At 52.0% G+C, this 22,364-nt stretch overlaps 8 protein-coding genes and 1 pseudogene across 9 annotated transcripts, besides 1 other annotated feature; 5 read left to right on the top strand and 4 right to left on the bottom strand.

Moving 5' to 3' along the window:
• Window positions 1-539: 539 nt before the first annotated feature.
• On the top strand, window positions 540-2,522 carry NCS54_01446500 (Catalase; the record flags this gene model as incomplete). Its single annotated transcript, XM_053159615.1, has 7 exons — window positions 540-561; window positions 751-952; window positions 1,000-1,237; window positions 1,288-1,380; window positions 1,434-1,856; window positions 1,909-1,993; window positions 2,044-2,522. 7 exons carry the CDS (start codon window positions 540-542, stop codon window positions 2,520-2,522), a joined length of 1,542 nt encoding a protein of 513 aa, XP_053015590.1.
• A 737-nt stretch (window positions 2,523-3,259) lies between these two features.
• Window positions 3,260-5,196, top strand: NCS54_01446400 (Hypothetical protein; the record flags this gene model as incomplete). Its single annotated transcript, XM_053159614.1, has 7 exons — window positions 3,260-3,403; window positions 3,451-3,503; window positions 3,554-3,716; window positions 3,763-4,005; window positions 4,065-4,259; window positions 4,318-4,694; window positions 4,752-5,196. 7 exons carry the CDS (start codon window positions 3,260-3,262, stop codon window positions 5,194-5,196), a joined length of 1,620 nt encoding a protein of 539 aa, XP_053015589.1.
• A 736-nt stretch (window positions 5,197-5,932) lies between these two features.
• On the bottom strand, window positions 5,933-6,600 carry NCS54_01446300 (annotated as a pseudogene). The gene is made up of 3 exons: window positions 6,281-6,600; window positions 6,078-6,130; window positions 5,933-6,009 (listed from the first exon to the last, which is right to left on the bottom strand).
• Window positions 5,933-6,600: a sequence feature.
• Window positions 6,601-7,508: 908 nt separating this feature from the next.
• NCS54_01446200 (Aconitate hydratase, mitochondrial) lies at window positions 7,509-10,047 on the top strand (the record flags this gene model as incomplete). The annotated part of the gene is made up of 4 exons (XM_053159613.1): window positions 7,509-7,696; window positions 7,744-8,263; window positions 8,341-9,009; window positions 9,058-10,047. 4 exons carry the CDS (start codon window positions 7,509-7,511, stop codon window positions 10,045-10,047), a joined length of 2,367 nt encoding a protein of 788 aa, XP_053015588.1.
• Window positions 10,048-10,258: 211 nt separating this feature from the next.
• NCS54_01446100 (Hypothetical protein) lies at window positions 10,259-11,452 on the bottom strand (the record flags this gene model as incomplete). Its single annotated transcript, XM_053159612.1, has 1 exon — window positions 10,259-11,452. The coding sequence occupies one exon, from the start codon at window positions 11,450-11,452 to the stop codon at window positions 10,259-10,261; it is 1,194 nt and encodes a 397-aa protein (XP_053015587.1).
• Window positions 11,453-11,938: 486 nt separating this feature from the next.
• On the top strand, window positions 11,939-12,910 carry NCS54_01446000 (Hypothetical protein; the record flags this gene model as incomplete). The annotated part of the gene is made up of 3 exons (XM_053159611.1): window positions 11,939-12,055; window positions 12,104-12,257; window positions 12,309-12,910. The coding sequence occupies 3 exons, from the start codon at window positions 11,939-11,941 to the stop codon at window positions 12,908-12,910; spliced, it is 873 nt and encodes a 290-aa protein (XP_053015586.1).
• A 66-nt stretch (window positions 12,911-12,976) lies between these two features.
• On the bottom strand, window positions 12,977-15,267 carry NCS54_01445900 (Lysophospholipase; the record flags this gene model as incomplete). The annotated part of the gene is made up of 2 exons (XM_053159610.1): window positions 12,977-13,159; window positions 13,210-15,267. 2 exons carry the CDS (start codon window positions 15,265-15,267, stop codon window positions 12,977-12,979), a joined length of 2,241 nt encoding a protein of 746 aa, XP_053015585.1.
• Window positions 15,268-16,163: 896 nt separating this feature from the next.
• Window positions 16,164-16,927, top strand: NCS54_01445800 (Hypothetical protein; the record flags this gene model as incomplete). The annotated part of the gene is made up of 3 exons (XM_053159609.1): window positions 16,164-16,230; window positions 16,366-16,519; window positions 16,576-16,927. The coding sequence occupies 3 exons, from the start codon at window positions 16,164-16,166 to the stop codon at window positions 16,925-16,927; spliced, it is 573 nt and encodes a 190-aa protein (XP_053015584.1).
• Window positions 16,928-17,753: 826 nt separating this feature from the next.
• On the bottom strand, window positions 17,754-19,381 carry NCS54_01445700 (MFS domain-containing protein; the record flags this gene model as incomplete). Its single annotated transcript, XM_053159608.1, has 3 exons — window positions 17,754-18,947; window positions 19,000-19,100; window positions 19,150-19,381. The coding sequence occupies 3 exons, from the start codon at window positions 19,379-19,381 to the stop codon at window positions 17,754-17,756; spliced, it is 1,527 nt and encodes a 508-aa protein (XP_053015583.1).
• Window positions 19,382-22,364: the final 2,983 nt, after the last annotated feature.

Raw genomic sequence — 22,364 nt, 5'->3', positions numbered from 1 at the left:
TTGCGGCACGCAATTCGGCATCTCATCCGTTGAACCCTAGTCGATTCAAACTATCTGTTGTGGTGTTTTCGACTTGCACGGCAGCGAAAAGACTCACCGAGCCAACTCCGAGCTTCCATCCTGGCAAGAAATTCTTTAGTCGGGTCATCGGCATCTGTACGTACCGACCTTAATGGAGCTTGTGACGTCAGGGCAGACGAAAAGGGTAGTACTACGAAGGGTCCAGTAGTACTTTATTGTGGGTATCTAGGCTATCTTATTGGACGGGTAGTGCTACTGAGGCCAGCCATGGCGCGTCAACCCTACCGGTCTACCCGTCAGTTCCACACAACTCCGGACTGACATTGCCGGCTTGTGCTGTAGAAGAGTTCCAGAAGCGCTTCTACCATTCAATTTGGCAGTTATCTGAGCCGTGAAAGCGAAAATCTCTTGGCTTGTCGTATCTTGCCGAACTCCGGGCGAATTCATTATCTGCTGCGCAAGCTGAAACGTCTCGTTCGCGGTTAGCTCGGCATTCAACCCTGGATTGTCCTGTCAGCATGAAACCTTCATTCGCTATTGGTCTGAGAAGGGTTCAACGAACACACGAACAATCATTTTTCAAAGTATAACAGCTTCCAATATCAGCCTCAGAGTCTTTGCCAGAATAATTTCCCCATTATTTCAAGACCACGAGCATACAAGTCTTTGGTTTACAGACAGTTCTTCTAAATCTTCAATTTATCAGTTAGACATAACCACCATGTCAAGGCCTGTGTATACCTTGGCTGAAGGCACGTTTGCGTCATCTATTCAAATACGCGGTTTCTAACTCTCTTCAAGGCCAACCACTTCGAGACCCCTCCGTCAGCACCACTCTACCAATTTTTGGTGGCGGCGGCATCACCACTCTGGGAGACACTCTTCTCCTTGAGACGCTGGCGCATTTCAGCCGGGAGCGCATTCCGGAGAGGTACGCGAACGATACCTTTGTCTCTTGGTCTATCTAACACCCTATAGAGTCGTGCATGCCAAGGCGTCAGGCGCCTGGGGTGAATTTGAAGTCACCAACAAGGACATTGCTCAGCTGACTTGCGCCAAATTCCTTGACACCGTCGGCAAGAAGACGCCAGTTCTCTTCCGCCTCAGCACCACTGGTGGTGAGAAGGGCAGCGCGGACACAGTTCGCGATGTGCGAGGCTTCTCTGTCAAGTTTTACACAGAAGAGGGTAACCATGACATTGTTGGAAACCACATTGTATGTTTCATATCCTCCCCTGCTGCATTGTCCTATTCTAATCTGCAAAGCCTGTGTTCTTCATCCGCGACCCCATGCGTTTTCCATCACTCAACCGCAGTCACAAGAAGCACCCCGCTACTAACAGGCCAGATGCAACTATGGTAAGTGTTTCCCTAGATCCTTCTATTCTCGGTCCACTAATTCCTATCCCCAGTTCTGGGACTTCCATGTCAACCAACCCGAAAGTGTCCACGCATTGATGCACCTCTTTGGCACCCGCGGGCTCCCAGACTCGATCCGTCGGGTCACTGGGTTTGGAGTCCATACCTTTAAGCTGGTAGACAGTCAAGGCCGCTTCCGATACTGCAAGTTTCATTTCCGTCCTGAAAGCGGCCAAACCCATTTTGCTTCTGCTGGGGAGGCTGAGAAGGAGGCTGGCGCCAACCCAGACCACCACAATCAAGATCTCTGGGAAGCCATTGCTCGTGGAGAATACCCCGTCTGGAAACTATACGTTCAGATCATGGAACCCGAGCAAGCTGAAACTTTTGGTCGAGCTCTGTTCGATATTACCAAGGTCTGGTCACACAAGGACTATCCCTTGATCGAAGTTGGCAAAATGACGCTGAACAAGAACGTAAGACACAATCCGCCAAAGAGACAAGATGGCTGCTGACACTGACGGTTAGCCCGACAACTACTTCGCCGACATTGAACAAGCTGCATTTTCCCCCTCCAACATGGTCCCAGGCATCGCCATGACGCCAGACCCCAGTAAGACTTACCCCTGCTCCTTTAGCCAACAGACATCTCACCATTCGCAGTGCTACAAGCTCGAATGTTTGCCTACCCCGACGCTCAGAGGTACCGCCTCGGAGTCAACTACACCCAGCTGCCCTCCAACCGCCCCATCGCCCCTGTCTACGCACCGTACGAACGTGACGGCATCACCGTCACCAAGAACTACGGAGGAGATCCAAACTATGTTCGAAGCACCCTGAGTCCCGGGATTTCCTCTACAGCCATGACCCAGATATCGCACCACGAGCGGGTGGCATCCACTGCAGTCCTCGGCTTGAACGAGATTCCGGTCGATGAACAAGACTATGTTCAACCTCGAGAGCTGTGGAGGAGAGTGTTTGACGAAGAAGAGAGGGCCCAGTGGATTGAAACAGTCACCGGTGCCCTGGAGGGCGTGCCGGCTCCGCTGAGGCAGGCTGTTGTCGAGATGTTTTCCAAGGTTGATCCCATGATTGGACAACGGATGATGGCTAAGTTCAAGGAGAACGCCACTCACTTGTAGATCCTTATAGATATAGAAGACTCTGGAAGGGGGCGTTAATTAATAGATTTGTTATTCTACCTAAACGATCCAACGGCCGATTGGCATCACCTATTAAAGCATCCGTATCCGGGTACACTGAAGATTCATAGAATACCAGAAGTCAACTATTGTGTCCACCAGACCAAGGTCTTTCAGGGTTCCACATCCAATGAGACATTATCTGCGATCCCTGAAAGGTATCAATCTGACTCTGTCCCCTGCCCGCTGCCAGCCAGACAGGGATATTTATCTTGTCCAGGCCAATAGTGGTTTGCTAGAAGCGCAGGATTGAAGTTGATGATAGGCATTTCGCAACTCCTCGAGACCAGTGAACTTGCAGCCAGCCCGTCACGCCATCGACTCTCCTACCTGCCATCGTCACCAGCCAACGGAACAACTGCCAACCATCTTCCACTGACGCTAACCAGTTCAAGTGGAACCCCCGTTCCCCCACCCAATACTCCGGGAATTCACGACACACCCCGGGCTTTGCATCGCATTTGCTTCGGCGGAGCCGGGACAAATGTGCCGGGGGGCGGTTCTGTTCCAATGTGATCGTTCAGATCGTGTTACTAAGGCGTCTTTATGTGGAAGGTGGCTGGCCCATGGGAACGCGTTGCATTAGTCTCAAGCAAAGCTGAGTATAAGAGACCAGCAATAGGTCGCCCAAATCACTCAAACGTCTGAACTTTAAACACGGTCACATTCCAAAAATTATGACTTCTCCGTTGATTTTAGTTATCCTCAGCTTCACAGCTTTAGCTGTGCTGCTCCTAGCCAAGCTCTCCAAGATCGGCCAGCGCCCTCCGGGCCTCCCCCCCGGTCCGCCAACAGTGCCGCTTCTGGGCAATTTACACCTGGTCTGTCTATGAGCAACTGGCAGTTTGGAAGTCTCTGATAGGTTCAGATGCCAACAAAAAGGCCGCATCTACAGTTTCAAAAATGGGCCAAACAATACGGGTGAGCATCTGGCCAATGCTCCCATCTCACACCCGCTAATATCGCTCAAGGCCGATATATTCACTGATCCTGGGCACCAAAATTATGATTGTCCTGTCATCGGATGAAGCAGTTAAAGATTTGTTGGACAAGAGGAGCGTAATATATTCAGACAGGCCTGATATGTACATCGGCCAGCGCATCGCCAGCGGCGGCCTCAGACTCGTCCTCATGGTGAGGCGTCCCTGTCTTCAACCGTCTATTCTAACATTAGTTATAGAGGTACGGGAGTAACTGGCGGATGATTCATCGCATGATACACAAAGCCTTGAATATCACGGTCGCGGCAACCTATTTGCCCTACCAGGACCTCGAAAACAAAGTTCTCTTGGCCAACCTCCTGAATACGCCAGACGACCTCCTGCCTCACATTAGGCGTGCTTCCTATTCTCTTTCCACTCAGATGATATTCGGATTTCGGTGTATAAGTAACCAGGACCCAAAGCTTCTCCAGCTCTTCCACGTATACCGCATCGCGTCCCACCAGGTCAAGGCGTCGATGGTAGTGCTAACAAGTTGCAGGGCTTCGATAAATGGAGCGCCTTATCTGGGAGTGCCAGTGCCCAGCTGGCCGATCTCTATCCCGCTCTCCAGAAGCTCCCCGATTTTATTGCTCCCAACGTCAGCTACGCAAGGAAGCTGCACGAGGCTGAGAAGAAGATGTACCTTGGTCACTGGGCGAGGACAAAGCAGGCGATCGTGGACGGTCGTGGACTCGTATGTCCATCATCAATCTCACTCTGGGGTATTTTAGCTAACCATATCCCATTCTCAGCCATGCTTCTGCAACGACATTTACCGCGCGCAGTTGACCGAGGGATTCTCTGATGACGCCGCAGGTTATATCAGCGGGTCACTGCTAGATGCTGGCTCAGATTCCACCGCCTCGACCCTTTATGGCTTCATCTTGGCAATGCTCATCTGGCCGGACGTTCAGAAGAGAGGCCAAGAAGAAGTTGATCGCGTAGTAGGGCAAGATCGACTGCCCATCATCGAAGACTATGACCAGCTACCCTTTATCCGCTGCTGCATCAAAGAGACTCTGCGGTGGATGCCCACTGTCGTTCTTGGTGTGCCACACAACGTGACCAAAGACGATAGTTATCTAGGCTATCAAATCCCCAAGGATTCTACAATCATCAACAATGTCTGGTTAGTATTTGGAATATTCTCCAAACCACAATCTTCACATCTAATTGTACCAACTAGGGCAATCCACATGGATGAGACACGCTCCCCGGAGCCGCGAGTCTTCAACCCAGATCGTTTCAAAGACATTCCGTCAACCCTCTACCAATCTGTCATTGGAGATGTTGCAAAGCGCGACAATTTCGTCTTTGGTGCTGGACGCCGCCTCTGCCAAGGTATCCATATCGCTGAGCGATCGCTCTTCTTGGCCATCTCGCGATTTTTCTGGGGGTTCAATTTTTTACCAGCCAAGGATGAGCATGGAAACCCCGTCCAGTACGACGCCGAAGACTTGGTTGGGGGTATTACCGTTCAGCCTGCAGACTTTCCTGCTGTCATTGAAGCACGATCCAAGCACAGAGCGGAGATCATCAGGAAAGAGGCACAGGAGAGTGAGAAATTGCTCGATCCGGAGACTTTACAGTGGATCAAGGTGCCAGATGGAATGGTGTTTAACAACGAGTAGGCGATAAGGGTAATAATTCGGAGTCTTCATATGTATGTTTGGAGTATCATCTATGTATTTCTCATGCTAGGTTGCCTTGATCTACCTTTGGGTAAGGAAGTTATAAGGTGAAATTACACGAATCCCTATTTTTTAGTGTGTTGCCGTGCTTGGGCCGAGCTGGCTTGGAAGCCTGTACAAAATTGTCCCCTTGATACTTTGCTGGGTCCATACCAATCAAGCGATAGAGTCTTTATGCCGGCTTGTGAAGATGTGTTAAAAACCCACTCCGTCCCCTTGGCCAGTCCTCTTTGCGATGATTCTGGAGAGGACACCCTCGAAGCATCACAAAGCTTCCAGGGGTCGAATCCCCAGTGGCATTTGCACACTCTCTGCAGATGACATGACCACATGGTAGGCTGTGTTCTGGGACGCCATCCAGGCAAACTAGACAGGGCAAGTGACTAACGGGCTTATCAGTACCCCCAATAAGCTTGTAGAAACGGATCGTTGTGTGCAGGTGGATAGAGGATGCCTCCCTGAGCGCCTCGTGGTGGTCACTGCGGGGGCGGAGCTTGGACTTCTGTTTGTCGAAAGCCCTTTCAACGAGACGGCGGAACTCCATTTGAACCTGCCCGAGCGATGATCTCTCCGAATGCTCGCCTAGTTCTACAGCCTTACCACCCTGGTGGTGTGGGTGTCCTGAGGGAGCATTTACGCACTGTTGATATCCCACTGGTGCCTGGATGCGGTAGTTTCAAGGCCAAAATTTCATCCAATATTGCTCCACGGCCTCGTGACGTTGCACCCAGACCTTCTCTGTGACCCTGTAGTCTATGAAAAACTCAGCAACAGTCTCTCAGTGTTTTCTATGTTGAAATTATGAGAAGGGTAATTCTTACTGGCCTGTTTTGCTCTCACACAGTTGAGGAAGAGACAGGAGGCAACAAAGCTGCTGATTTTAATCCAGAGGTCCATGTCAGCGTGAGACAGATCTCGATTCCCTCGTACCATCCTCGCAAAGTTGAATATTGGCCAATTGGAGTCAGGTGAGAAATTTTGAATATAAACCCAGGCATCGGAAAAGTTGAAAGGAGTTTCTTACTTGGATGCAAAATGTGTGAACGCCTTGCGAACAAATATCGGGAAAGTCGCCGCATTCCACTTCATCCACGCCGCCGCTCTCCGCTTCTGCGACTGTGAGCACACTTCACTGATTCTATCATGAAGCTTATCTATTTGCCGGTGCATTGCTGTTGGGCGTTGGCCGCTGGGAAGGTGCACAACACTAACCGAGGCATAGTAACGACTGAGAAGGTCCTCTGCCGAAACAATATGCTGTCCATTGGTCTCCCAGTATGCCCCTTGCTTGTTTTGAATGATGTTTAGAGCAACGGCGACTGAGAAGGTGTTCTTTCTGAAAGCAGTGACATTTGTGTCGAGAAACGAAGACCAAATCACCCGGTAAGGGGGGAGAATATTTATAGACCCCGTTTGCAGGCGCCAAGGCTATGCACTCAGAACATCAGCAGGCTGGCTGTAGCAGCCTCTGGGTCCCCTATTGACGAAGTCCGATGCCTAATCAGCGAGGCGTCAGTTACCGCCTCTTTCGACACCTTGGCGGCTGTATCATGCCCAATGACGAGTAGTGGCTCCCTCTGGTTGTGCTTGACACCCCGAGTAAGACCTGCAGCTAAAGGCATAATCTTCAGTGGTAGGTTGAGATGGCATTGTCGCCACGTCACGCCCGAGACGCAATTCGAGTCAAAATGGACGCGAACTTGTGGTGCACATTCAGAGCCTGATTTTCAACCCCCACTCAGCTGAACCAACTGAGACCCAATCAAAGCCACTTGGCGGTCACACTGCATCTTTCAGATGCAGTCTCCTCCCAGTTTTGTAATTGCCATGTGATGTAGGTGCATTTCCGGCGCTTGGGGGGCTGGTTGGTGGACCGGGACATGCAAACAGAAGCAACACAGCATTTCCTCACCCAGCCAGTAGCCCAAGGATACACTCATTGGAACATATGCGCCTCTTTTTCTTGGACCAGGAGCTACACTTTTCCCCAAAAGGCACTAACCTGGAGCAAATCTAGTCAACTCAACTTGGCGAATGCCTCTCGGAGTGTTGCCGATGGCGCTCGCCCTAACCTGACACCATTCTAGACATGGCTGCGGATACATCCGATGAAAGGATAACCACTCCGATGAACGACCCCGAAGAGCAGAGACTATTAGAATGCCATTCTGTTCAAATAGCCAAGCTGTAGTCATCACTTTCTCTTTGATTTGCTAAGCACAGGTTATATCCGAAAACGGAGTGCATTCATCATGCGCGCATTCTCAAGCCTCTCCAGCGTCCGACAGGGTTCCAAGATCACGTGTCCCAGCCTCCAGCACTTTCGAAAGCTGGCTACGGCCGGCCATGCCTCATCCAGGGCTCAACTTAGTCGATTTGAGCAGAATCAGTACATCGATTATGTCGATATTGCCAATAGGATTCGGCTTGGTCGTCGAGTGTGAGCTTCACCCCTGTTTCTAAGACTCATAGCTAACAGAGTGACAGCGCTGGGCGTGCACTTACGTATGCCGAGAAGATCATCCTAGCACATACTGACAATCTAGAGGATGAACCTCTCCGCCGTGGAAAAACTCGGCTCAAGCTGAGGCCGAGGCGCATCGCCTGCCAAGATGCTACTGCACAGATGGCACTGATTCAATTCCTCTCGGCGGGCTTGGACTCTGCAGCTGTCCCGACGACAATCCACTGCGATCACTTGATCGTGGGAAAGTCGGGCCAAGATGAGGACTTACCCAACGCTCTTGGTGCTCATAAAGAAGTATATGAGTTCATGTCCAGCGCCGCCAAGCGGTTCAACATGGGCTTCTGGAAGCCTGGCGCAGGCATCATCCACCAAACTGTCTTGGAGAACTATGCATTCCCCGGTGGCATGATGGTTGGGACTGATTCGCATACTCCGAATGCTGGCGGTATGGGTATGATTGCTATCGGTGTGGGCGGTGCCGACGCAGTCGATGTCATGGCAGGTTTGCCATTTGAGTTGAAGGCGCCCCATGTTATTGGAGTGAGACTGACGGGGCAGCTTTCTGGATGGGCGACTCCGAAAGGCAAGCTCGCAGCTCAGAATCTATAGAGAGCTAGATGACTAACGATATATCAGACGTGATCAACAAGCTTGCATCTATCCTGACCGTCAAAGGCGGCACCGGGTCCATTGTTGAATTCTTTGGCAGCGGAGTTCAGACATTATCCGCAACAGGCATGGCCTCCATCACCAACATGGGAGCTGAAACAGGCGCCACGACATCAATCTTCCCATATTCGGATGCCATGTCTTCTTATCTCCGGGCTACAGGGCGTCATGACATAGCAGACGCTGTCAAGTTTGCGGCTCTAGAGCTCCAAGCCGATCAGGGAGTCGAATATGACAGAATCATCGATATTGACCTATCCTCACTCGAGCCTCACATCAACGGCCCATTTACGCCAGATCTGTCAACGCGAATCTCGGAATTTCCGGACGCCGTGTCGAGAGAGTCGTGGCCTAGGAAGCTCACTGCCGGCTTGATTGGGTCATGCACAAATTCTTCGTTCCAAGACATGACGAGGGCAGCGGCCATAGCAAGACAAGCATTGGATGCGGGCTTAAAACCCAAGATGCCTCTTCTCATTTCTCCTGGAAGCGAAAAGACCAGGCAGACTCTGAAAGACAGCGGTGTTTTGGATGTGTTCAAGGAACTTGAGAGTATCCTGCTCACCAACGCTTGCGGTCCTTGTTGCGGCTCGTGGGACCGACAAGATATGGAGAAGGTGAGCAAGACAAGAAAAGTGTCATTGAGTATTACTAACTGCGCCCAGGGGACTGAAAATTCCATCATAACTTCTTATAACCGCAACTTCACCGGCCGCCTTGACGGAAACCCGGCCACACACATCTTCCTCGCATCACCCGAGATGGTTATGGCAAAGATCTTCTCCGATGACCTAGGCTTCAACCCCGTGACAGACACAATTACCACTGAATACGGCAACGAGTTCAAGTTTGAGCTGCCAACAGGGGATGCCCTGCCACCAAACGGGTTCAGTAACGCAGATTATGTCTACACCTCCCCTCCATCCACAGGCAGAGAGTCAATCCAAGTCCAGATTTCTGACTCTTCAGAAAGGCTCCAACGGCTATCTCCCTTCCCGCCAGGTCCGACCTCGGATCCAGAAAACTGCGTCATCCTTATCAAGGCCCAAGGAAAATGCACTACAGACCATATCACCCCAGCAGGGCCCTGGTTCCGCTTCCGGGGTCATCTGGACAACATCTCCAACAATACCCTCATCGGCGCAGTGAATGCAGAAAATGGCAAGGTCAACACTGTCACAAATTGGCTCACGGGCGAGAGCGGCGCGGTTCCTCAGACTGCGAGGGCGTACAAGCAAGCTTCGCAGCCTTGGGTGGTTATCGGAGACCACAACTACGGTGAAGGTTCCTCTCGAGAGCACGCAGCCCTTCAGCCGCGGCATCTAGGATGCGTCGCAATTATCGCGAAAAGCTTTGCACGAATCCACGAGACGAATTTGAAGAAGCAGGGAGTATTGGCGCTCACCTTTAGCAACGAGGAGGACTACAACCACGTCAACTCCTCTGATCGTATCAGTATTCACGGTGTAGCTGATTTAGAGCCGGGAAAACCTTTGACTCTAAGAGTTGTATCAACGACGGGAAAAGGCGAGGAATGGATGACTCAGGTGAGGCATACCATGAGCCTAGAGGAGATTGAGTACTTCAGAGCAGGAAGCGCCCTCAACTTGATGGCAAACCGGAAGAAGAGCACTCAGAGTTCTCCTACACTGTAGCAAAGCCAACAACGTAATATATACTACAGAATTTCCAATGTTGGATGAAAAAGCTGTTCTATCACGGCATTCTAGACCTACATCGTTCCTAGTCTACCTATGCACCCTAGCAAACATCCCCAGTTCTAATGATCTGCTTTCTTCCCGAATCCTCACGAAGTGACCTTGAAAATGTCTATTTTCGCCAGCCCAGTTCCTAGGTTCGGCAAGGCTACTTCCAGAATACTCGCCCCTCCATCAATCTCCTCGCCGTCCGAAAGACTGTTGCAGACTCCAGCCGTCCCTCGTGGCTAATGTCGGCGGCCACGTCTAATGTGCCGCTGGCATGGCGGATCGTCATCTCCGAGCTCGAAAGGGAGCCAGCGAGACACTCGGCCACCGTCGTCCCGGGGATGTTGCCAGCTGCTGCGACAGCGAGGGCGACAGTCACAGGGATGGCCTTGTGAGGCTGGCCAACTGACATTGCCCTCACCACGACCGTGTTGGGCTGCGAATCCTCGGGCTTTGATACAATTCCGATCTTGGGAACGCTGCCGGGAACCGAGTCTTCTGTCCCGGCGAGACCCATCTTCACTCCAGCCTTGCGACGTATCTCCTCGAGCCGTCTGAGCAACGCTTTGTCGGCATCAATGTCTTGCGGTGACAACACACCGCTCACGCCCAACTCTGAAGCAGGGACGAAGCAGCATGGATTACTGGCATCGACGCAAGTGACGCGGGCGCCATCAATCATCTCTGACTTTGCCCCTGTTGGGAATAGCTTCCCTGTCCGCGATCCAGCCGGATCGAGGAACTTGAGCTCCACGCGGGCGCCTGTCCCAGCAACACCGTCAATGGTAAAGTCACCGTTGGCGGCGGCTTCACCATCGACGACTGGAAAGACCTCTTGAATGATTTTGCCCGTGTTGGTGTTGTGCACCCGGACTGTAGTCTTCATATCCTTGTCGACAGTCGGAGACACAAGCCCACTGTCGATGGAATATGGGCCTACGGCAGCCGACATGTTGCCGCAGTTGCTCGAGTAGTCGACATCCGTGTTCTTGATTCCCAGTGATACAAAGGTATAATCGACGTCCGCATCGGGTCTCTCACTTTTCCCCACGACGCAGACCTTGGACAAGCTAGAAACACCTCCGCCAAGTCCATCCAGCTGTCGCCCATATGGATCAGGACTACCAATGCACCCGAGGAAGATGGGACCCCAGGATTCACGGTTCTGGGGCAGATCTTTGGCTTGCAGCATGATGGCCCGGGAGGTTCCGCCGCGGTAGTAGGCAGCGGGGAGACTGTTCTGCCTCTTGAGTTTAGTGTGGGTCGTTCGGCGGAAGCATGGTGATGTCGTTCTAGAGAGCGCGCGAGGGCAGATTGCCCTGCGCCAGGCGTGGGAGGTTGATCGGGAGAACATGTCGACAATGATATCCCTACTACAGAATAAGAATTTGTTTTGCAAGATTCTCCTCAGTTGTTGGTGTATAAGGGGGAATGTAAGCAGTAGAACATGAGCCTTGAGGCTAGGTTGGGGGGTTCCGTCGGAAAGGTCCGATGGCCCAAGGCCGTAGGGTTGCCATGTCGGATCCATCCGACGGCCAGTGAACTAGGTTACTACCAGGGGTAACATGCACTCCCATTCTCTCTTGGTCAAGATATATCATCTGCTTCGCTTTACCTTGAAACTGCCTTCATTCTTCATCCATCTTTGTTCCAGTCATCGATATGGCAGCTGCAGTTGCAGACTCTTACGCACAGCCGGCTCTTCAGCCGAGAAAGCGAAAAACACCATGGCGAAATCTCCTCGTCGGAGCCTTCATGAATCTCACTCAAGGCAAGTCCTCAGCCCAGAAACCCGTACATAGGATTAACAATTGGGAAAGTGACGACCCTGGGTCAACCAATGGAGGTTCTCAAGACTCACGTCGGCGCCAATAGGAATGACTCCCTAAAAGATGCTGTGCAAAAGACATGGGCCCGTGGGGGTGTCCGTGGTTTCTACCAAGGCCTAATCCCTTGGGTGAGATCCTCCAAGACTGATGATTTGGTCCAAAGCTAACCGCCCCAGGCTTGGATTGAGGCATCAACAAAAGGAGCTATTCTAATTCTCACTTCGACTGAAGTTGAGTGCTACGCAAAGCGCCATCTCAACGCCGACAGTGCCATTGCCGGCGGACTAGGCGGAGTTGCTGGAGGTGCAGCCCAGGCCTATCTCACAATGGGTACGCATTCCCACTCAGCTAGTTTCTCGCTGTGCTAAACAATCCAACTAGGGTTTACCACCTGTATGAAGACGGTCGAAGTCACAAGAACGAAGAATGCCATGACAGGAGCCCGTGTACCAGGACCCATGGAAGCCTTCTTCGACATCCTAAGAACAAAGGGCATCAGGGGCGTCAACCGCGGCGTCAATGCCGTGGCTCTTCGCCAAATCACTGGCTGGTCATCAAGAATCGGCATCGCAAGGCTCGCAGAGACAAATATCAGATCCTTTAAGGGTAAATCAGCCAAGGACAAATTGTCTTTTGGTGAGACGGTTGCTGCCTCGACGATCGGTGGTGCCCTTAGCTGCTGGAACCAACCCTTCGAGGTGAGTGAATGTCTGTTTATCCCCCGGTTTGCTCTTCCCGCTTACGTGAGACTCGTGCAGGTGGTGAGGATAGAGATGCAGTCGTTGAAGGCGGATCCAACCAGACCAGCCTCGCCAACCATGGTCAACACAGCCAAGCATATCCTGGCAACATCGGGTCCACTAGGCTTCTTTCGTGGTATCGTTCCGCGTATCGGCGTAGCTTCTTGGGCAACGATATGTATGGTTGGTCTCGGTGATATTGTAAAGGAGGCTTTGGCAAGCCGAGGACACACGAGGAAGTGATTAACAGGAAAAGACACAGTTATTAATACATGACTGCATCAAACCCAATGCCATAAAGCCATGAGCCTAGCCCGTTGTTTCAACTCCCGAAGCTAGTCGATGCGCTTTCTTATCCTCGTAGACTTTTCTCATTACCCGTCTGATTGTGTGAGCTGCATACAAGCAAACATTTGCCTCGGATGTCGCAAGCAAGCCCTTGATCTGATCTGGTGTCCACATGAGATTGTACGATGTGGAAAAAGACGCCGTCTGTTAGAACTCATCAGTATGGTGCTTAGCACCATGGGAGCAGAACTTACTGAAGGATTGAAACCTGGATTTACGCCGTTTGGTAAGAGTGGACAGTAAACGATGTAAATCTGCTGGCCGCTTCGTCTTGTTCCTTGAAATACTTTGGCGTAGTGGTTCTTGTATGTTGATTCAATCTCCGAACCATGAGTTGTGACGCTCTGTGAGTTGAAATAAGCGTCTTGCTTAGGTTCATGAAACATTCCCGTTTCCTCTCCTATCTCGATGTGAAAGTCGGCCGCAAAGTGGTGCAAACGCTTGATTGCCGCCCCCGTATGAACGTCCGAAGAAGCATCGAAAGCGATGAAGATGTCCACACCTCGCTCTTGTCGAGCCAAGACGTGGTTAGGAAGGTTATTCGACATACCGCTATCCATCAGTCGAGTGCGTCCTTGGGCCTCCCATGGCATGTCAGTTACTGAGTGATCTGCCGCTGGGACATCAGCCATTGAGCGAATACCATCGCAGACTGTATTCTTCTCGGGATGAACTTTTGCTCTTTCTGGGCCGTGCAGAGGCCGTTCGGCAGTGTGCACCCTTGCCCTAATTGGCCTTTCAAGGCCATAAAAGGGATTCGGATCGTGTCCCGCACGAATCGGATTTCCCCACAAGCCTTCCCACCTCTTCATGCTCAGAAAACTGTTAAGGAGGGACAGAATTCGTGCCATGATGGTTCCTTTTGGCATGGTCGCCAGCAGAGTCGATATGTATCCTGTCAAGGGTCCTGCAGGGGCACTCGTGCATTGGCCGAGCAGCAGAGAGAACGACTGCTCCGGGCGTCGATCGATTGAGTGGCCCGATATGAACGTGCGGCCCCATGCCCATGTGGGGATGTATCGATTGAGATCTGGGCTTCCGATCTCGAGGGGTGAAATCTCGAACCACTGAAATTGTCTTTTGGGGCGAGGCTTTATATCGACAGCCATCTCGGCTGGCGAAGCAGTCGTGACGGAATAGCTCCCTTGACTCTTTTCTATCCTCCCTTTGGCACGGAATGTCTTGACAGAAGATGTCGAGTAAACATCCTGTTTCGATCCGTATGAAAACCTCGGCACGCGTCTGACAGCTGTGAGGATGGGCATGGGCTCGAGTCCCCTATCAATTCCAGAACGAAGCCAAATCTTGGACCATTGAAAGGTAGCCCTACTCAGTCTCCCCTTGGGCTCCCGAGACAAGAGCTGATAAGTGGTGGTCAATGTGGCATAAAGATCCATGATACCCAACCCGATGATGCTGGTCTGGGCTTTTCTCGCCAGAGGGCCAATGAGGAAGTAAACGCCCCTCTTGCTCCGAGCAACCATGTCAAGGGCACGGATACTCATGGGATGCGCCAACTCGCTCGCGACAGTGAGGTAGTGCTGAACAAGTCTAGAGATGTCGTGGCGAGCAATAGTGTAGTAGGCTGCCAGTGTCCAGCAACTTCCGCTCACTCCCGCAACCCAAGTAATGCAGTCCCATAGTCCAAGTTTTTTGGCTGCCGAGATGAAGCCCGTCAGGCCGTACATGGCTCGATAGCCTCCTCCTGATCCGCCCAGGGCAACAAGTGGCACATCTCTAGGGTCGACTGTCTCGCCAGGGGGAAGATCGAGGAAGTGACGAAGTGAATCATCGCCTGCCGACGAAATCTTTCGTCTGCGTAATTCAATAAAAGTCCGTTCTTTGTGATGCAGAGAAGACCCATTTCGGACTTGCGCATCCCATCGAAGTTCCGGATATGTTTTGAGATCTTGGTCATCGCGCTTCAGCAATGCCTTGACCTGAGCCAGGTCAACTGCTCTGCCATACCATCTCTCGACGATATGGGCTACCCTTCTCCAAGCGGTCACTGAAACTGCAGAATCGGCACTGCTTTGTACAATGTTCCCAGCTTGGTCTCGAAATCTGGGTAGGTGATGCGGGCTCGGCTTTGTTGTCAGGATACCGTGGCTACGAAGCCGAGGTTGTTGATTGGCAAGATGCAACCTCGAAGTGACAGGAGTGGCTTGAAATAGAGTGACCAGGGCACACAGACAATACGTCTTGACGTACAAATAAGTAGGGGATTGACGAAAAGACGTCAAGATGACCATCTTGAGGGCGCACTGTGGCCTTTACATGAGAGGAATGTAAAGAAGAAAGTAAAGAGTGCGCCATTTGTAAAAGAAGCGCCTGCATTCGCTGACGCTGACGAAATCGAGGGTGTTGATGCAGCCAGAGATGGTTGCGCATGGCGCCCACGTGGGAGTTGATTGACGTTTTCATTCCCGTGTCGTTTCCGTATTTGCCTCACCCTTCACAACAAGTAGGCAGACGGTGATGAGGATGTCTTGATGAAATAATTGTGAAATGAAAAGTTGGATAAAGCTAGATGGGCCTCCAATAAAGGCAGATTCACTCACTATTGATGTATACAAATAAAGAGCTTCCGGTGACTGTCAGTCTGTAGTCTTCACGCACCGATTGCCGAGCTCTCATCTCAGCTCTGCAGTGAACATCCAATCACATTATTTATCGGTAAGGATTGACCAAGACTTGAATGGACATTACATTTCCCCATGAAAATGCCCACTTGCACTGATGTGTGAGAGAAATGAGTATTGAACACTGAAAGAGTTGTCTGAGATGAACGAATCCCCGAGTCGCACCCATTTATCAAAAGCCAGGCTAACCAAAGGCATCACTGACAATCCAGAACGTTTACCGCTTACAAGTCCTCTCATCTTAGTCTTCGCGCCGCCAGGCTAAAACGGCATGTTAGCCTGGCGCTTCGGCCGAGTCCCAAGTCCGAAATAGCTGCACTATCGATTTTGATGGATAACGCCCCCTGTCGCCCCAATCAACAGACAGACTAGAAGAATAGTAGAACAATAGTTTCAAGCCACCCCCTAGCTGACGAATTTCCATTTCAGCTATCGTGAATAAATGCAAAGGCTGTTCCAGCCTCATTTGCAGAATCTCTCCGACTTCATCGAACCCTCTTGGCGCCATGGCTCTCCGCAAGGTCTTCGCTGCCTGTGCAGCTCTTGCTCTGGTGGGTGTCGACGCCAGCCGCTGTAGGCCCCATTCGAGCCATGCGATCTCTTCGTCCACCGTGATCGAATCATAAACCGTCATCACGTCATCTTCTGCCACCGAGTCGTCAACTGCCGCCTCGACAACTGTGTCCGAAGAAGTATCATCATCAACAGTCGAGAGCAGCGCCACCAGCACCACTTCCACTGTGCCCACATCGACCGGCTATCTTTCCAACCCCGGTTTCGACAACAACGGAGCTGGCTGGACCCTTGCTGGACAGGCCTCCATCAACGACTACAACTGGTATCACGATGCTGTCGGCGCTGCGTAAGTTCCTACAAAGCTTCCTACATGTCAAAAATTTGCTAATACAGAAAATTCAGTCTACTATCTGTTACGGAAACCGGACAAGACGCAGGGAGCAGCATCTCCACCCCTCTCAGGAACCTCGTGCCCGGACAAGACTACGAGGTTTCCATGTACTGGTCGCTCAACTGGTGGTGGAGCCCCGACGTCTGCTCCTACGTCTTCTACATCGACGACCAAGACTTCACGAGTGCGGTTCAGACGACGAGCGGCTGGGTGCAGCTGTCGACAAGTTTTACGGCGCCTAAGGCCGATCCAGAGCTGAAGATTCAGCTATGGTGCTCAGCCATTCCTAGTAATGGAGAGTCGGACTGGGAGCCGTTGGTGAACGCCTACATCGACGACGTGGCTATCGTCGAGTCTAATTAGAAGGGGATGATAAGATATCTCGAATCATCAGCTTCAAGAGTCATAATAACACCGAATTATACCTATATCGAATAATGTTATTATGGAAAACACCATCACCTCATGGCGAGTAGTTCCAGAAAGTGGCAACCCACCACCAAGTCCAGCCGTGATAAGATATCATGACAGTTGACAAGATAACAACATTATGCAAGATATGCCGCCCCTAGCCGTCGAATACGTAAGATATGCTCAACAAAAAACTCGCCAAGAAACTGTGCCACCAAGCTTTCTTGGCTTGTGGAAACCCCCAAGAAAAATGTCGGCAAAAAATGGCGGCAGTGGCCAATATCTTGGCAAGACCCGCGTGCCAGCGTAGGATTTGTAATGCAGATCTGGGCCTTGGCTAGTAGTATTATTTGATCACTGTAATGCATAATGCAGCCTTTATTGGGAAATACTTCCGAAGGCCGATATCTTAGTGGAACCTCACGACATTTTGGCAAGAAAAGCGAGATGTTGTGTCATCTCGGATGAGGGCTGCTGTGCCCCCCTTTACAATCTCACTTCCCCTGAATCACAACAGATCAAGAAACGGTTTTTCGGGTGACAGTGGAAATTTATGACGATCTAGTTCATCTGATATGTACAACATCCAGCTCCCGAGTTTCAATATCAAATTCCGTCGATAACGTAGAGAGCCGATATGTACAAGAATGCGTTATAAAAAGAATACCCAAATCCCAGTTCTCCATCCCATGCATATCCCTGTATCCCTCGCCAACTCCACTAGCAATCATGATAAAGGACCGACGAGAGCTTCATTGCGTGCGCGCGTGTGTATCGCTTAGATGGTAAAGCGGAATCGGGGGCTGCGCTCACCCATCATGTCAATCTCATCCTCAGTCTTGCCCTCCATGAGGTGATCCTGCTTGCCCTCGTCGCGGAGCTTGTTCTGGCGCTTGAAATGAAGGTGTAGGATGATGTTGAGGAGGAGGGAGAAGGCGAGCATGCCGATACTGGCACCGTAGCCGGGGCGGAAGTGAGGCTTGTCCTTATTGGCGAAGAGGAAGGGAGAGGCCACACCAGAGGCGTTACCGACAGTCAGGTGCATGCCGGTAGAGAAGGCTCGCTTGCCGTAGCGGGGGTTATTAGAGGGCACCCAGGCGAAGGAGATGCCCGAGGAGAGGAAGATGCCGATGGAGACGAAGCAGCAGCCAGCATAAGAGACACCGTTGCCCTTGCCAGAGATGAGCATGGCATAGCCGATGATAGCAGAAGAGATACCGCCCATGACAAAGTAGCCTCGACGCTGGGTCTTGTCGCTGAAGTAAGCGCAGACGAGGTAGACGATGGCACCGACAGCGTAGATGGGGACAGTCATGGCTTGGACCTCAGCAGAGTTCCACTCGCCCATTCCGAGGATGATGGTGGGCAGGAAGACGACGAAGGAGTAGAGCATGGCAAGGCAGGGGAAGAGAGCGAAGCAATAGCCCCAGGTAGTCCAGTCCTTGATAGCATCAATGACGTCCTCCTTGAGAAGCTCGCGGCTGTTGCGGGCACGGCCGACCTGCTCCTCGTGGATCTTGCGGAGGTTCTCACGGTCCTCGTTGGTGAGGAACTTGGCAGTCTCGGGGCTGTTGGGGAGGACGAAGGGGATGATGATGCCGGTGAGGATGGTGGGGATACCGTTGATGAGGATGACCCATCGCCAGGCGCGCCAGCCAAGGGTGTGATCCATGAAGCTGATGCCATAGGCGACGAGACCACCAGCGACACCAGAGGCGGCAGCAGTGGAGAAGAAGTAGGCGATGCGCAGGGCGAGACTGTGGCGGCCGTAGAACATGGAGAGGTACAGCACGACACCGGGGAAGAAACCAGCCTCAAAGATACCAAGGAGGAGACGGCAGGCGATCAGGGCACCAGTGCTGCTGACCCAGGCGCTGAAGGTGGCGGTGATACCCCAGCACAGAGTGAGGCCAGCGAGGTAGCGAGCGGGTTGGAGCTTCTTGATGATGAGGTTGGAGGGGGACTCGAAGAGCTGCATAGTTGTTAGCTTCAATGTCTGAAGATGTGTGTGGGAGATGACGTACACAGTAGGTGACGAAGAGGACAGAGACTGTAAGCTGGAAGTCGTTGCCATGCATGCCGAGCTCTTCTTCCATGCCAAAGAGACGGGCATTGCCAATGTTGACTATGAATTGATGAGCAAGCGTCTTTGGTGAGTGATGTCGAAAACATACCTCGATCCATCATGTTCATGAGGTACACCCACATCACCGTGGGGATGATGCGGAGGTCAAGCTTCCGGAGAACAGCCTTCTCAGTGGCCTTGTCGACAAACTCAATGTTCTCACCGCGCGCCTCCTCAATGCCCTCGACCTTGCCCTTGCCATCGGAAGAGTCAGAGGTCTTGGGCCTGGGAGGTTCATGGACCTCGTGCTGAGTATATGACAGGTTATCGTGTGCCGTCATTGTGAAGAGATGTGATCAAACTGAAGATGGACTAGTGTGGTGGGGGAGCAAAAGACAGTAGAAGATCCTGAAGCTTCGAGAAGCTCAAGACTAGGAGAGAGAGAAGGGAGGAGGAGGGGAAGCCCGAAGGAGTGGGACTGAGGAATGCGATTGCTTGCTGAGGAGAGAGTAGGATCGGCGAGAGAATGGCAGGACGGACTGAGTGTTTTATAGAAAAGCCAAGATGTTAATCCACGTGGGTTAAGACAAGACCATCTGGGGCCCTACTCTCTCCTCTTCTCCTCCACAACCCCAAGGCTCTCATCATTTTCCGCCCCATATTCCATCAGACCTCTGTGCGTTATTGCCAAGGCATGCAAGCTTTGCTCAAAACTTGCCACGCGAGGCATTTGCTTGGCGGGTACCCCGTATCTCTCATCTGTAGGCCAAGCGACTGCGACGCATCCGCTGGCCCTTTTTCGTCTTCAGGCTGAACAGACAGTACCGTGTCACTGGACGGAATCCCTCCCCTTGCCTTGTCCCCCCATCCATCTCCGAGATGATCTTGACAGAAACCCATGATCCTAGATCCCCCGCAGCACAGATTCTCCCTCCCCGCATGCCAAGACTCTCCGACGACTCCGCTATCAGGCTATTCCCGCGCTGGCGGGTGCGCCCTCCGTCTGGGGGAGGGCGGATGAGGCCATGGATCCCGTGTCGGAGCATGCGCGCATAAGAAAACAACAAGAGAGGGCTATAGAGACAAGATGTGAAGTGTCGAGGGCGGTTTTCCTCGACGAGGCAGCACCGCACGACACACGTGGCTTTCACGAGGTAGGTGACCATTTTCCCTTCTCGAAATACAATGCCGGGCGAGCGGAAGTCCCTCACAACCCCCAATTCTATTGCTAATAACTCGGAGCTTGGCCCTGCATGGTCGTGATAAGGGGCGGTTAAGGTGGTGGGCGGGCGCCCTCCCTCCCTCTCCTCTCCTCTCTTGAGACCACAACTTGGCTGACGTAATCTATGTGTATTATTCCGCTACCACACACAATTCGTATCGGAGTTTCCATTTTGTGAAGAAAGCGCTTGCTCCGCCCCTGTCGTGAAAAAGTCTGCACTTCTCTCGCGCACCGCACAGCGCGCGTCGTCTCTCCCTCTCTTCCCCCCTACTCCGCCTTTTTGCGCCCCAACTTTTTTCATGCTTAAAAATATGCATAGGCCAATCACCAAGAGGGGAAATGCTAGACTTTACCACAGTCGGAGTAAGCCCGTCTCATCGCTCCCTCAACCGTTTTCCCCCTTCTTTCCCCCCTCCCCATTACTCTTACCCAACTCCATCCACCCATCTTGGCCTTCGGTCTTGTCTTGCTCGGCGCCAAGTGAACTGAGCCCGACTCTCAGGCCCGCAGAAAGCACAGACGGGGCAAGAGAGACTCGCGTAGACCCCAAGATCAGATCAGATCAGATCACCGTATGACTTTTTCTTGCTGCATTCCAACATCTACCCGAGGGCATGGGATCTTGGGGAGCAGGCAGGACAAGAAAGCGGGGAGGGGGGAAGGACGAGTACCTTGACCCCATGGGGACCCCATAAACAAGGAGGTGAGGAAATATGGAGAACTTGGAGAATGCGGCCGTTCAAGCGCGCCGGCCAAGGCTTTGCCAAGCGCCAACCAAGCGCGCCAAGCCTGCCAAGCGCGAGTTGCCTGTGGACAAGTCGAACGAGCTGGTTGTTTGGTGGATCGATCAACCCTGACGTCGTCATGCCCTGCTCCCTGTCATGTTTTGGCTTACCCTGCCCCGGCCGGCCCCCCGCCAATGCTTCCCTTCCTTCAGGACCCAATCTCTGGCCCATCTCTTGTCATCTCTTGTCATCTCTCTCTCCCTCTCTCTGGTCTGTTTCCGACTCCCTCGGTTCTCCGGTAGTCCGCTGAGGTGCTTGGGCTCTTGTCGAACCACCGCGGGGAAATACCTTGAGGATAAGTGATATCAGGGATGTGTCGACTACACGTGGCGGCGGCAGCGGCATAAAGGTGAAAATGCCGCGGCTGAAAAGCTGAAGCAAGCTGCATCTTTCCCATGGCACCATTCTGTGACTGTTGACGAGCGGTCTAGTTATGATTTTGTTCAAGATCTACATCGTGGTGCCACTTTGCGCATTTCTCAGTGAGTCTGGAAGAGGTGTCGGCAAACGAGGGAAATAATCACATCGGCGACCAGGCTGAGTAATTGTCCCAGTAAGTGATCCGATTCCATATCGTCCTCAGTCTTGACCCGACACCCAAATCATGACCATGATACAGTTTTTCAACCACCCCCTGGTCTCTACTCATCTCTGTGCGTTCACGTTGGCCTTGTTCTCGCGTGGAAGACGCGCAGAAGATGGCGTTGAACACCATCCTCATGCAAAATGCGCCCTTCTCGCGTGGCAGCCACGAGGGCCTTTCCCGTCTGCAGTCATCTCGCTGATCCCCCTCGTGTGTGTGTGTGTGATGTGTGTGTTGCGTCGTGCCGCCTTACCCGCGCTCCTAGCCAGCAAGGTCGCCGCCGATCCTCCAAACACTAGTGGTTTTTTTCTTCCCTTCTCCGAGTTTTGCTAACCTCGGTTACATCGTGCTTCTCCTCTCTTCCCCCAATCCCCAACAACTGGAGTTTAGAGTCTGTCTTGTCTCCTCCTCTCCGAAGGATTCGAAATTGGAGAAACACTCATGTTGGGGGATTGGGGTTAAAAAAGTTGAAACTTGCGAATTTGACGATATCTCGTAGCTCCGAAAAACATGGTGTTTTCAAAAAAAGAAACCAAGATATCAAGACGTGAAAAAAAGTCGCTCAAAATCCGGGGAAATGACCGATGAATCGTCTCTTGGCAGATATTGATTTGAAAGAGGCAATATTGATTCGCTCCCCCGGTTGCCTCCCACTTTATCTTGGCGGCCCCAGTTCTCCGCTTTGAGCGCTGAGGCCAAGAACTGGTGATTGGGGCGAGAGACCCTTGTCGTTT

This window comes from Fusarium falciforme, chromosome 12 (genome assembly GCF_026873545.1).
Source record: "Fusarium falciforme chromosome 12, complete sequence".
NCBI classification, from domain to species: domain Eukaryota; kingdom Fungi; phylum Ascomycota; class Sordariomycetes; order Hypocreales; family Nectriaceae; genus Fusarium; species Fusarium falciforme.
The sequence above is the reverse complement of the archived record's forward strand: the minus strand, read 5'-3'. Positions and strand labels throughout refer to the sequence as shown.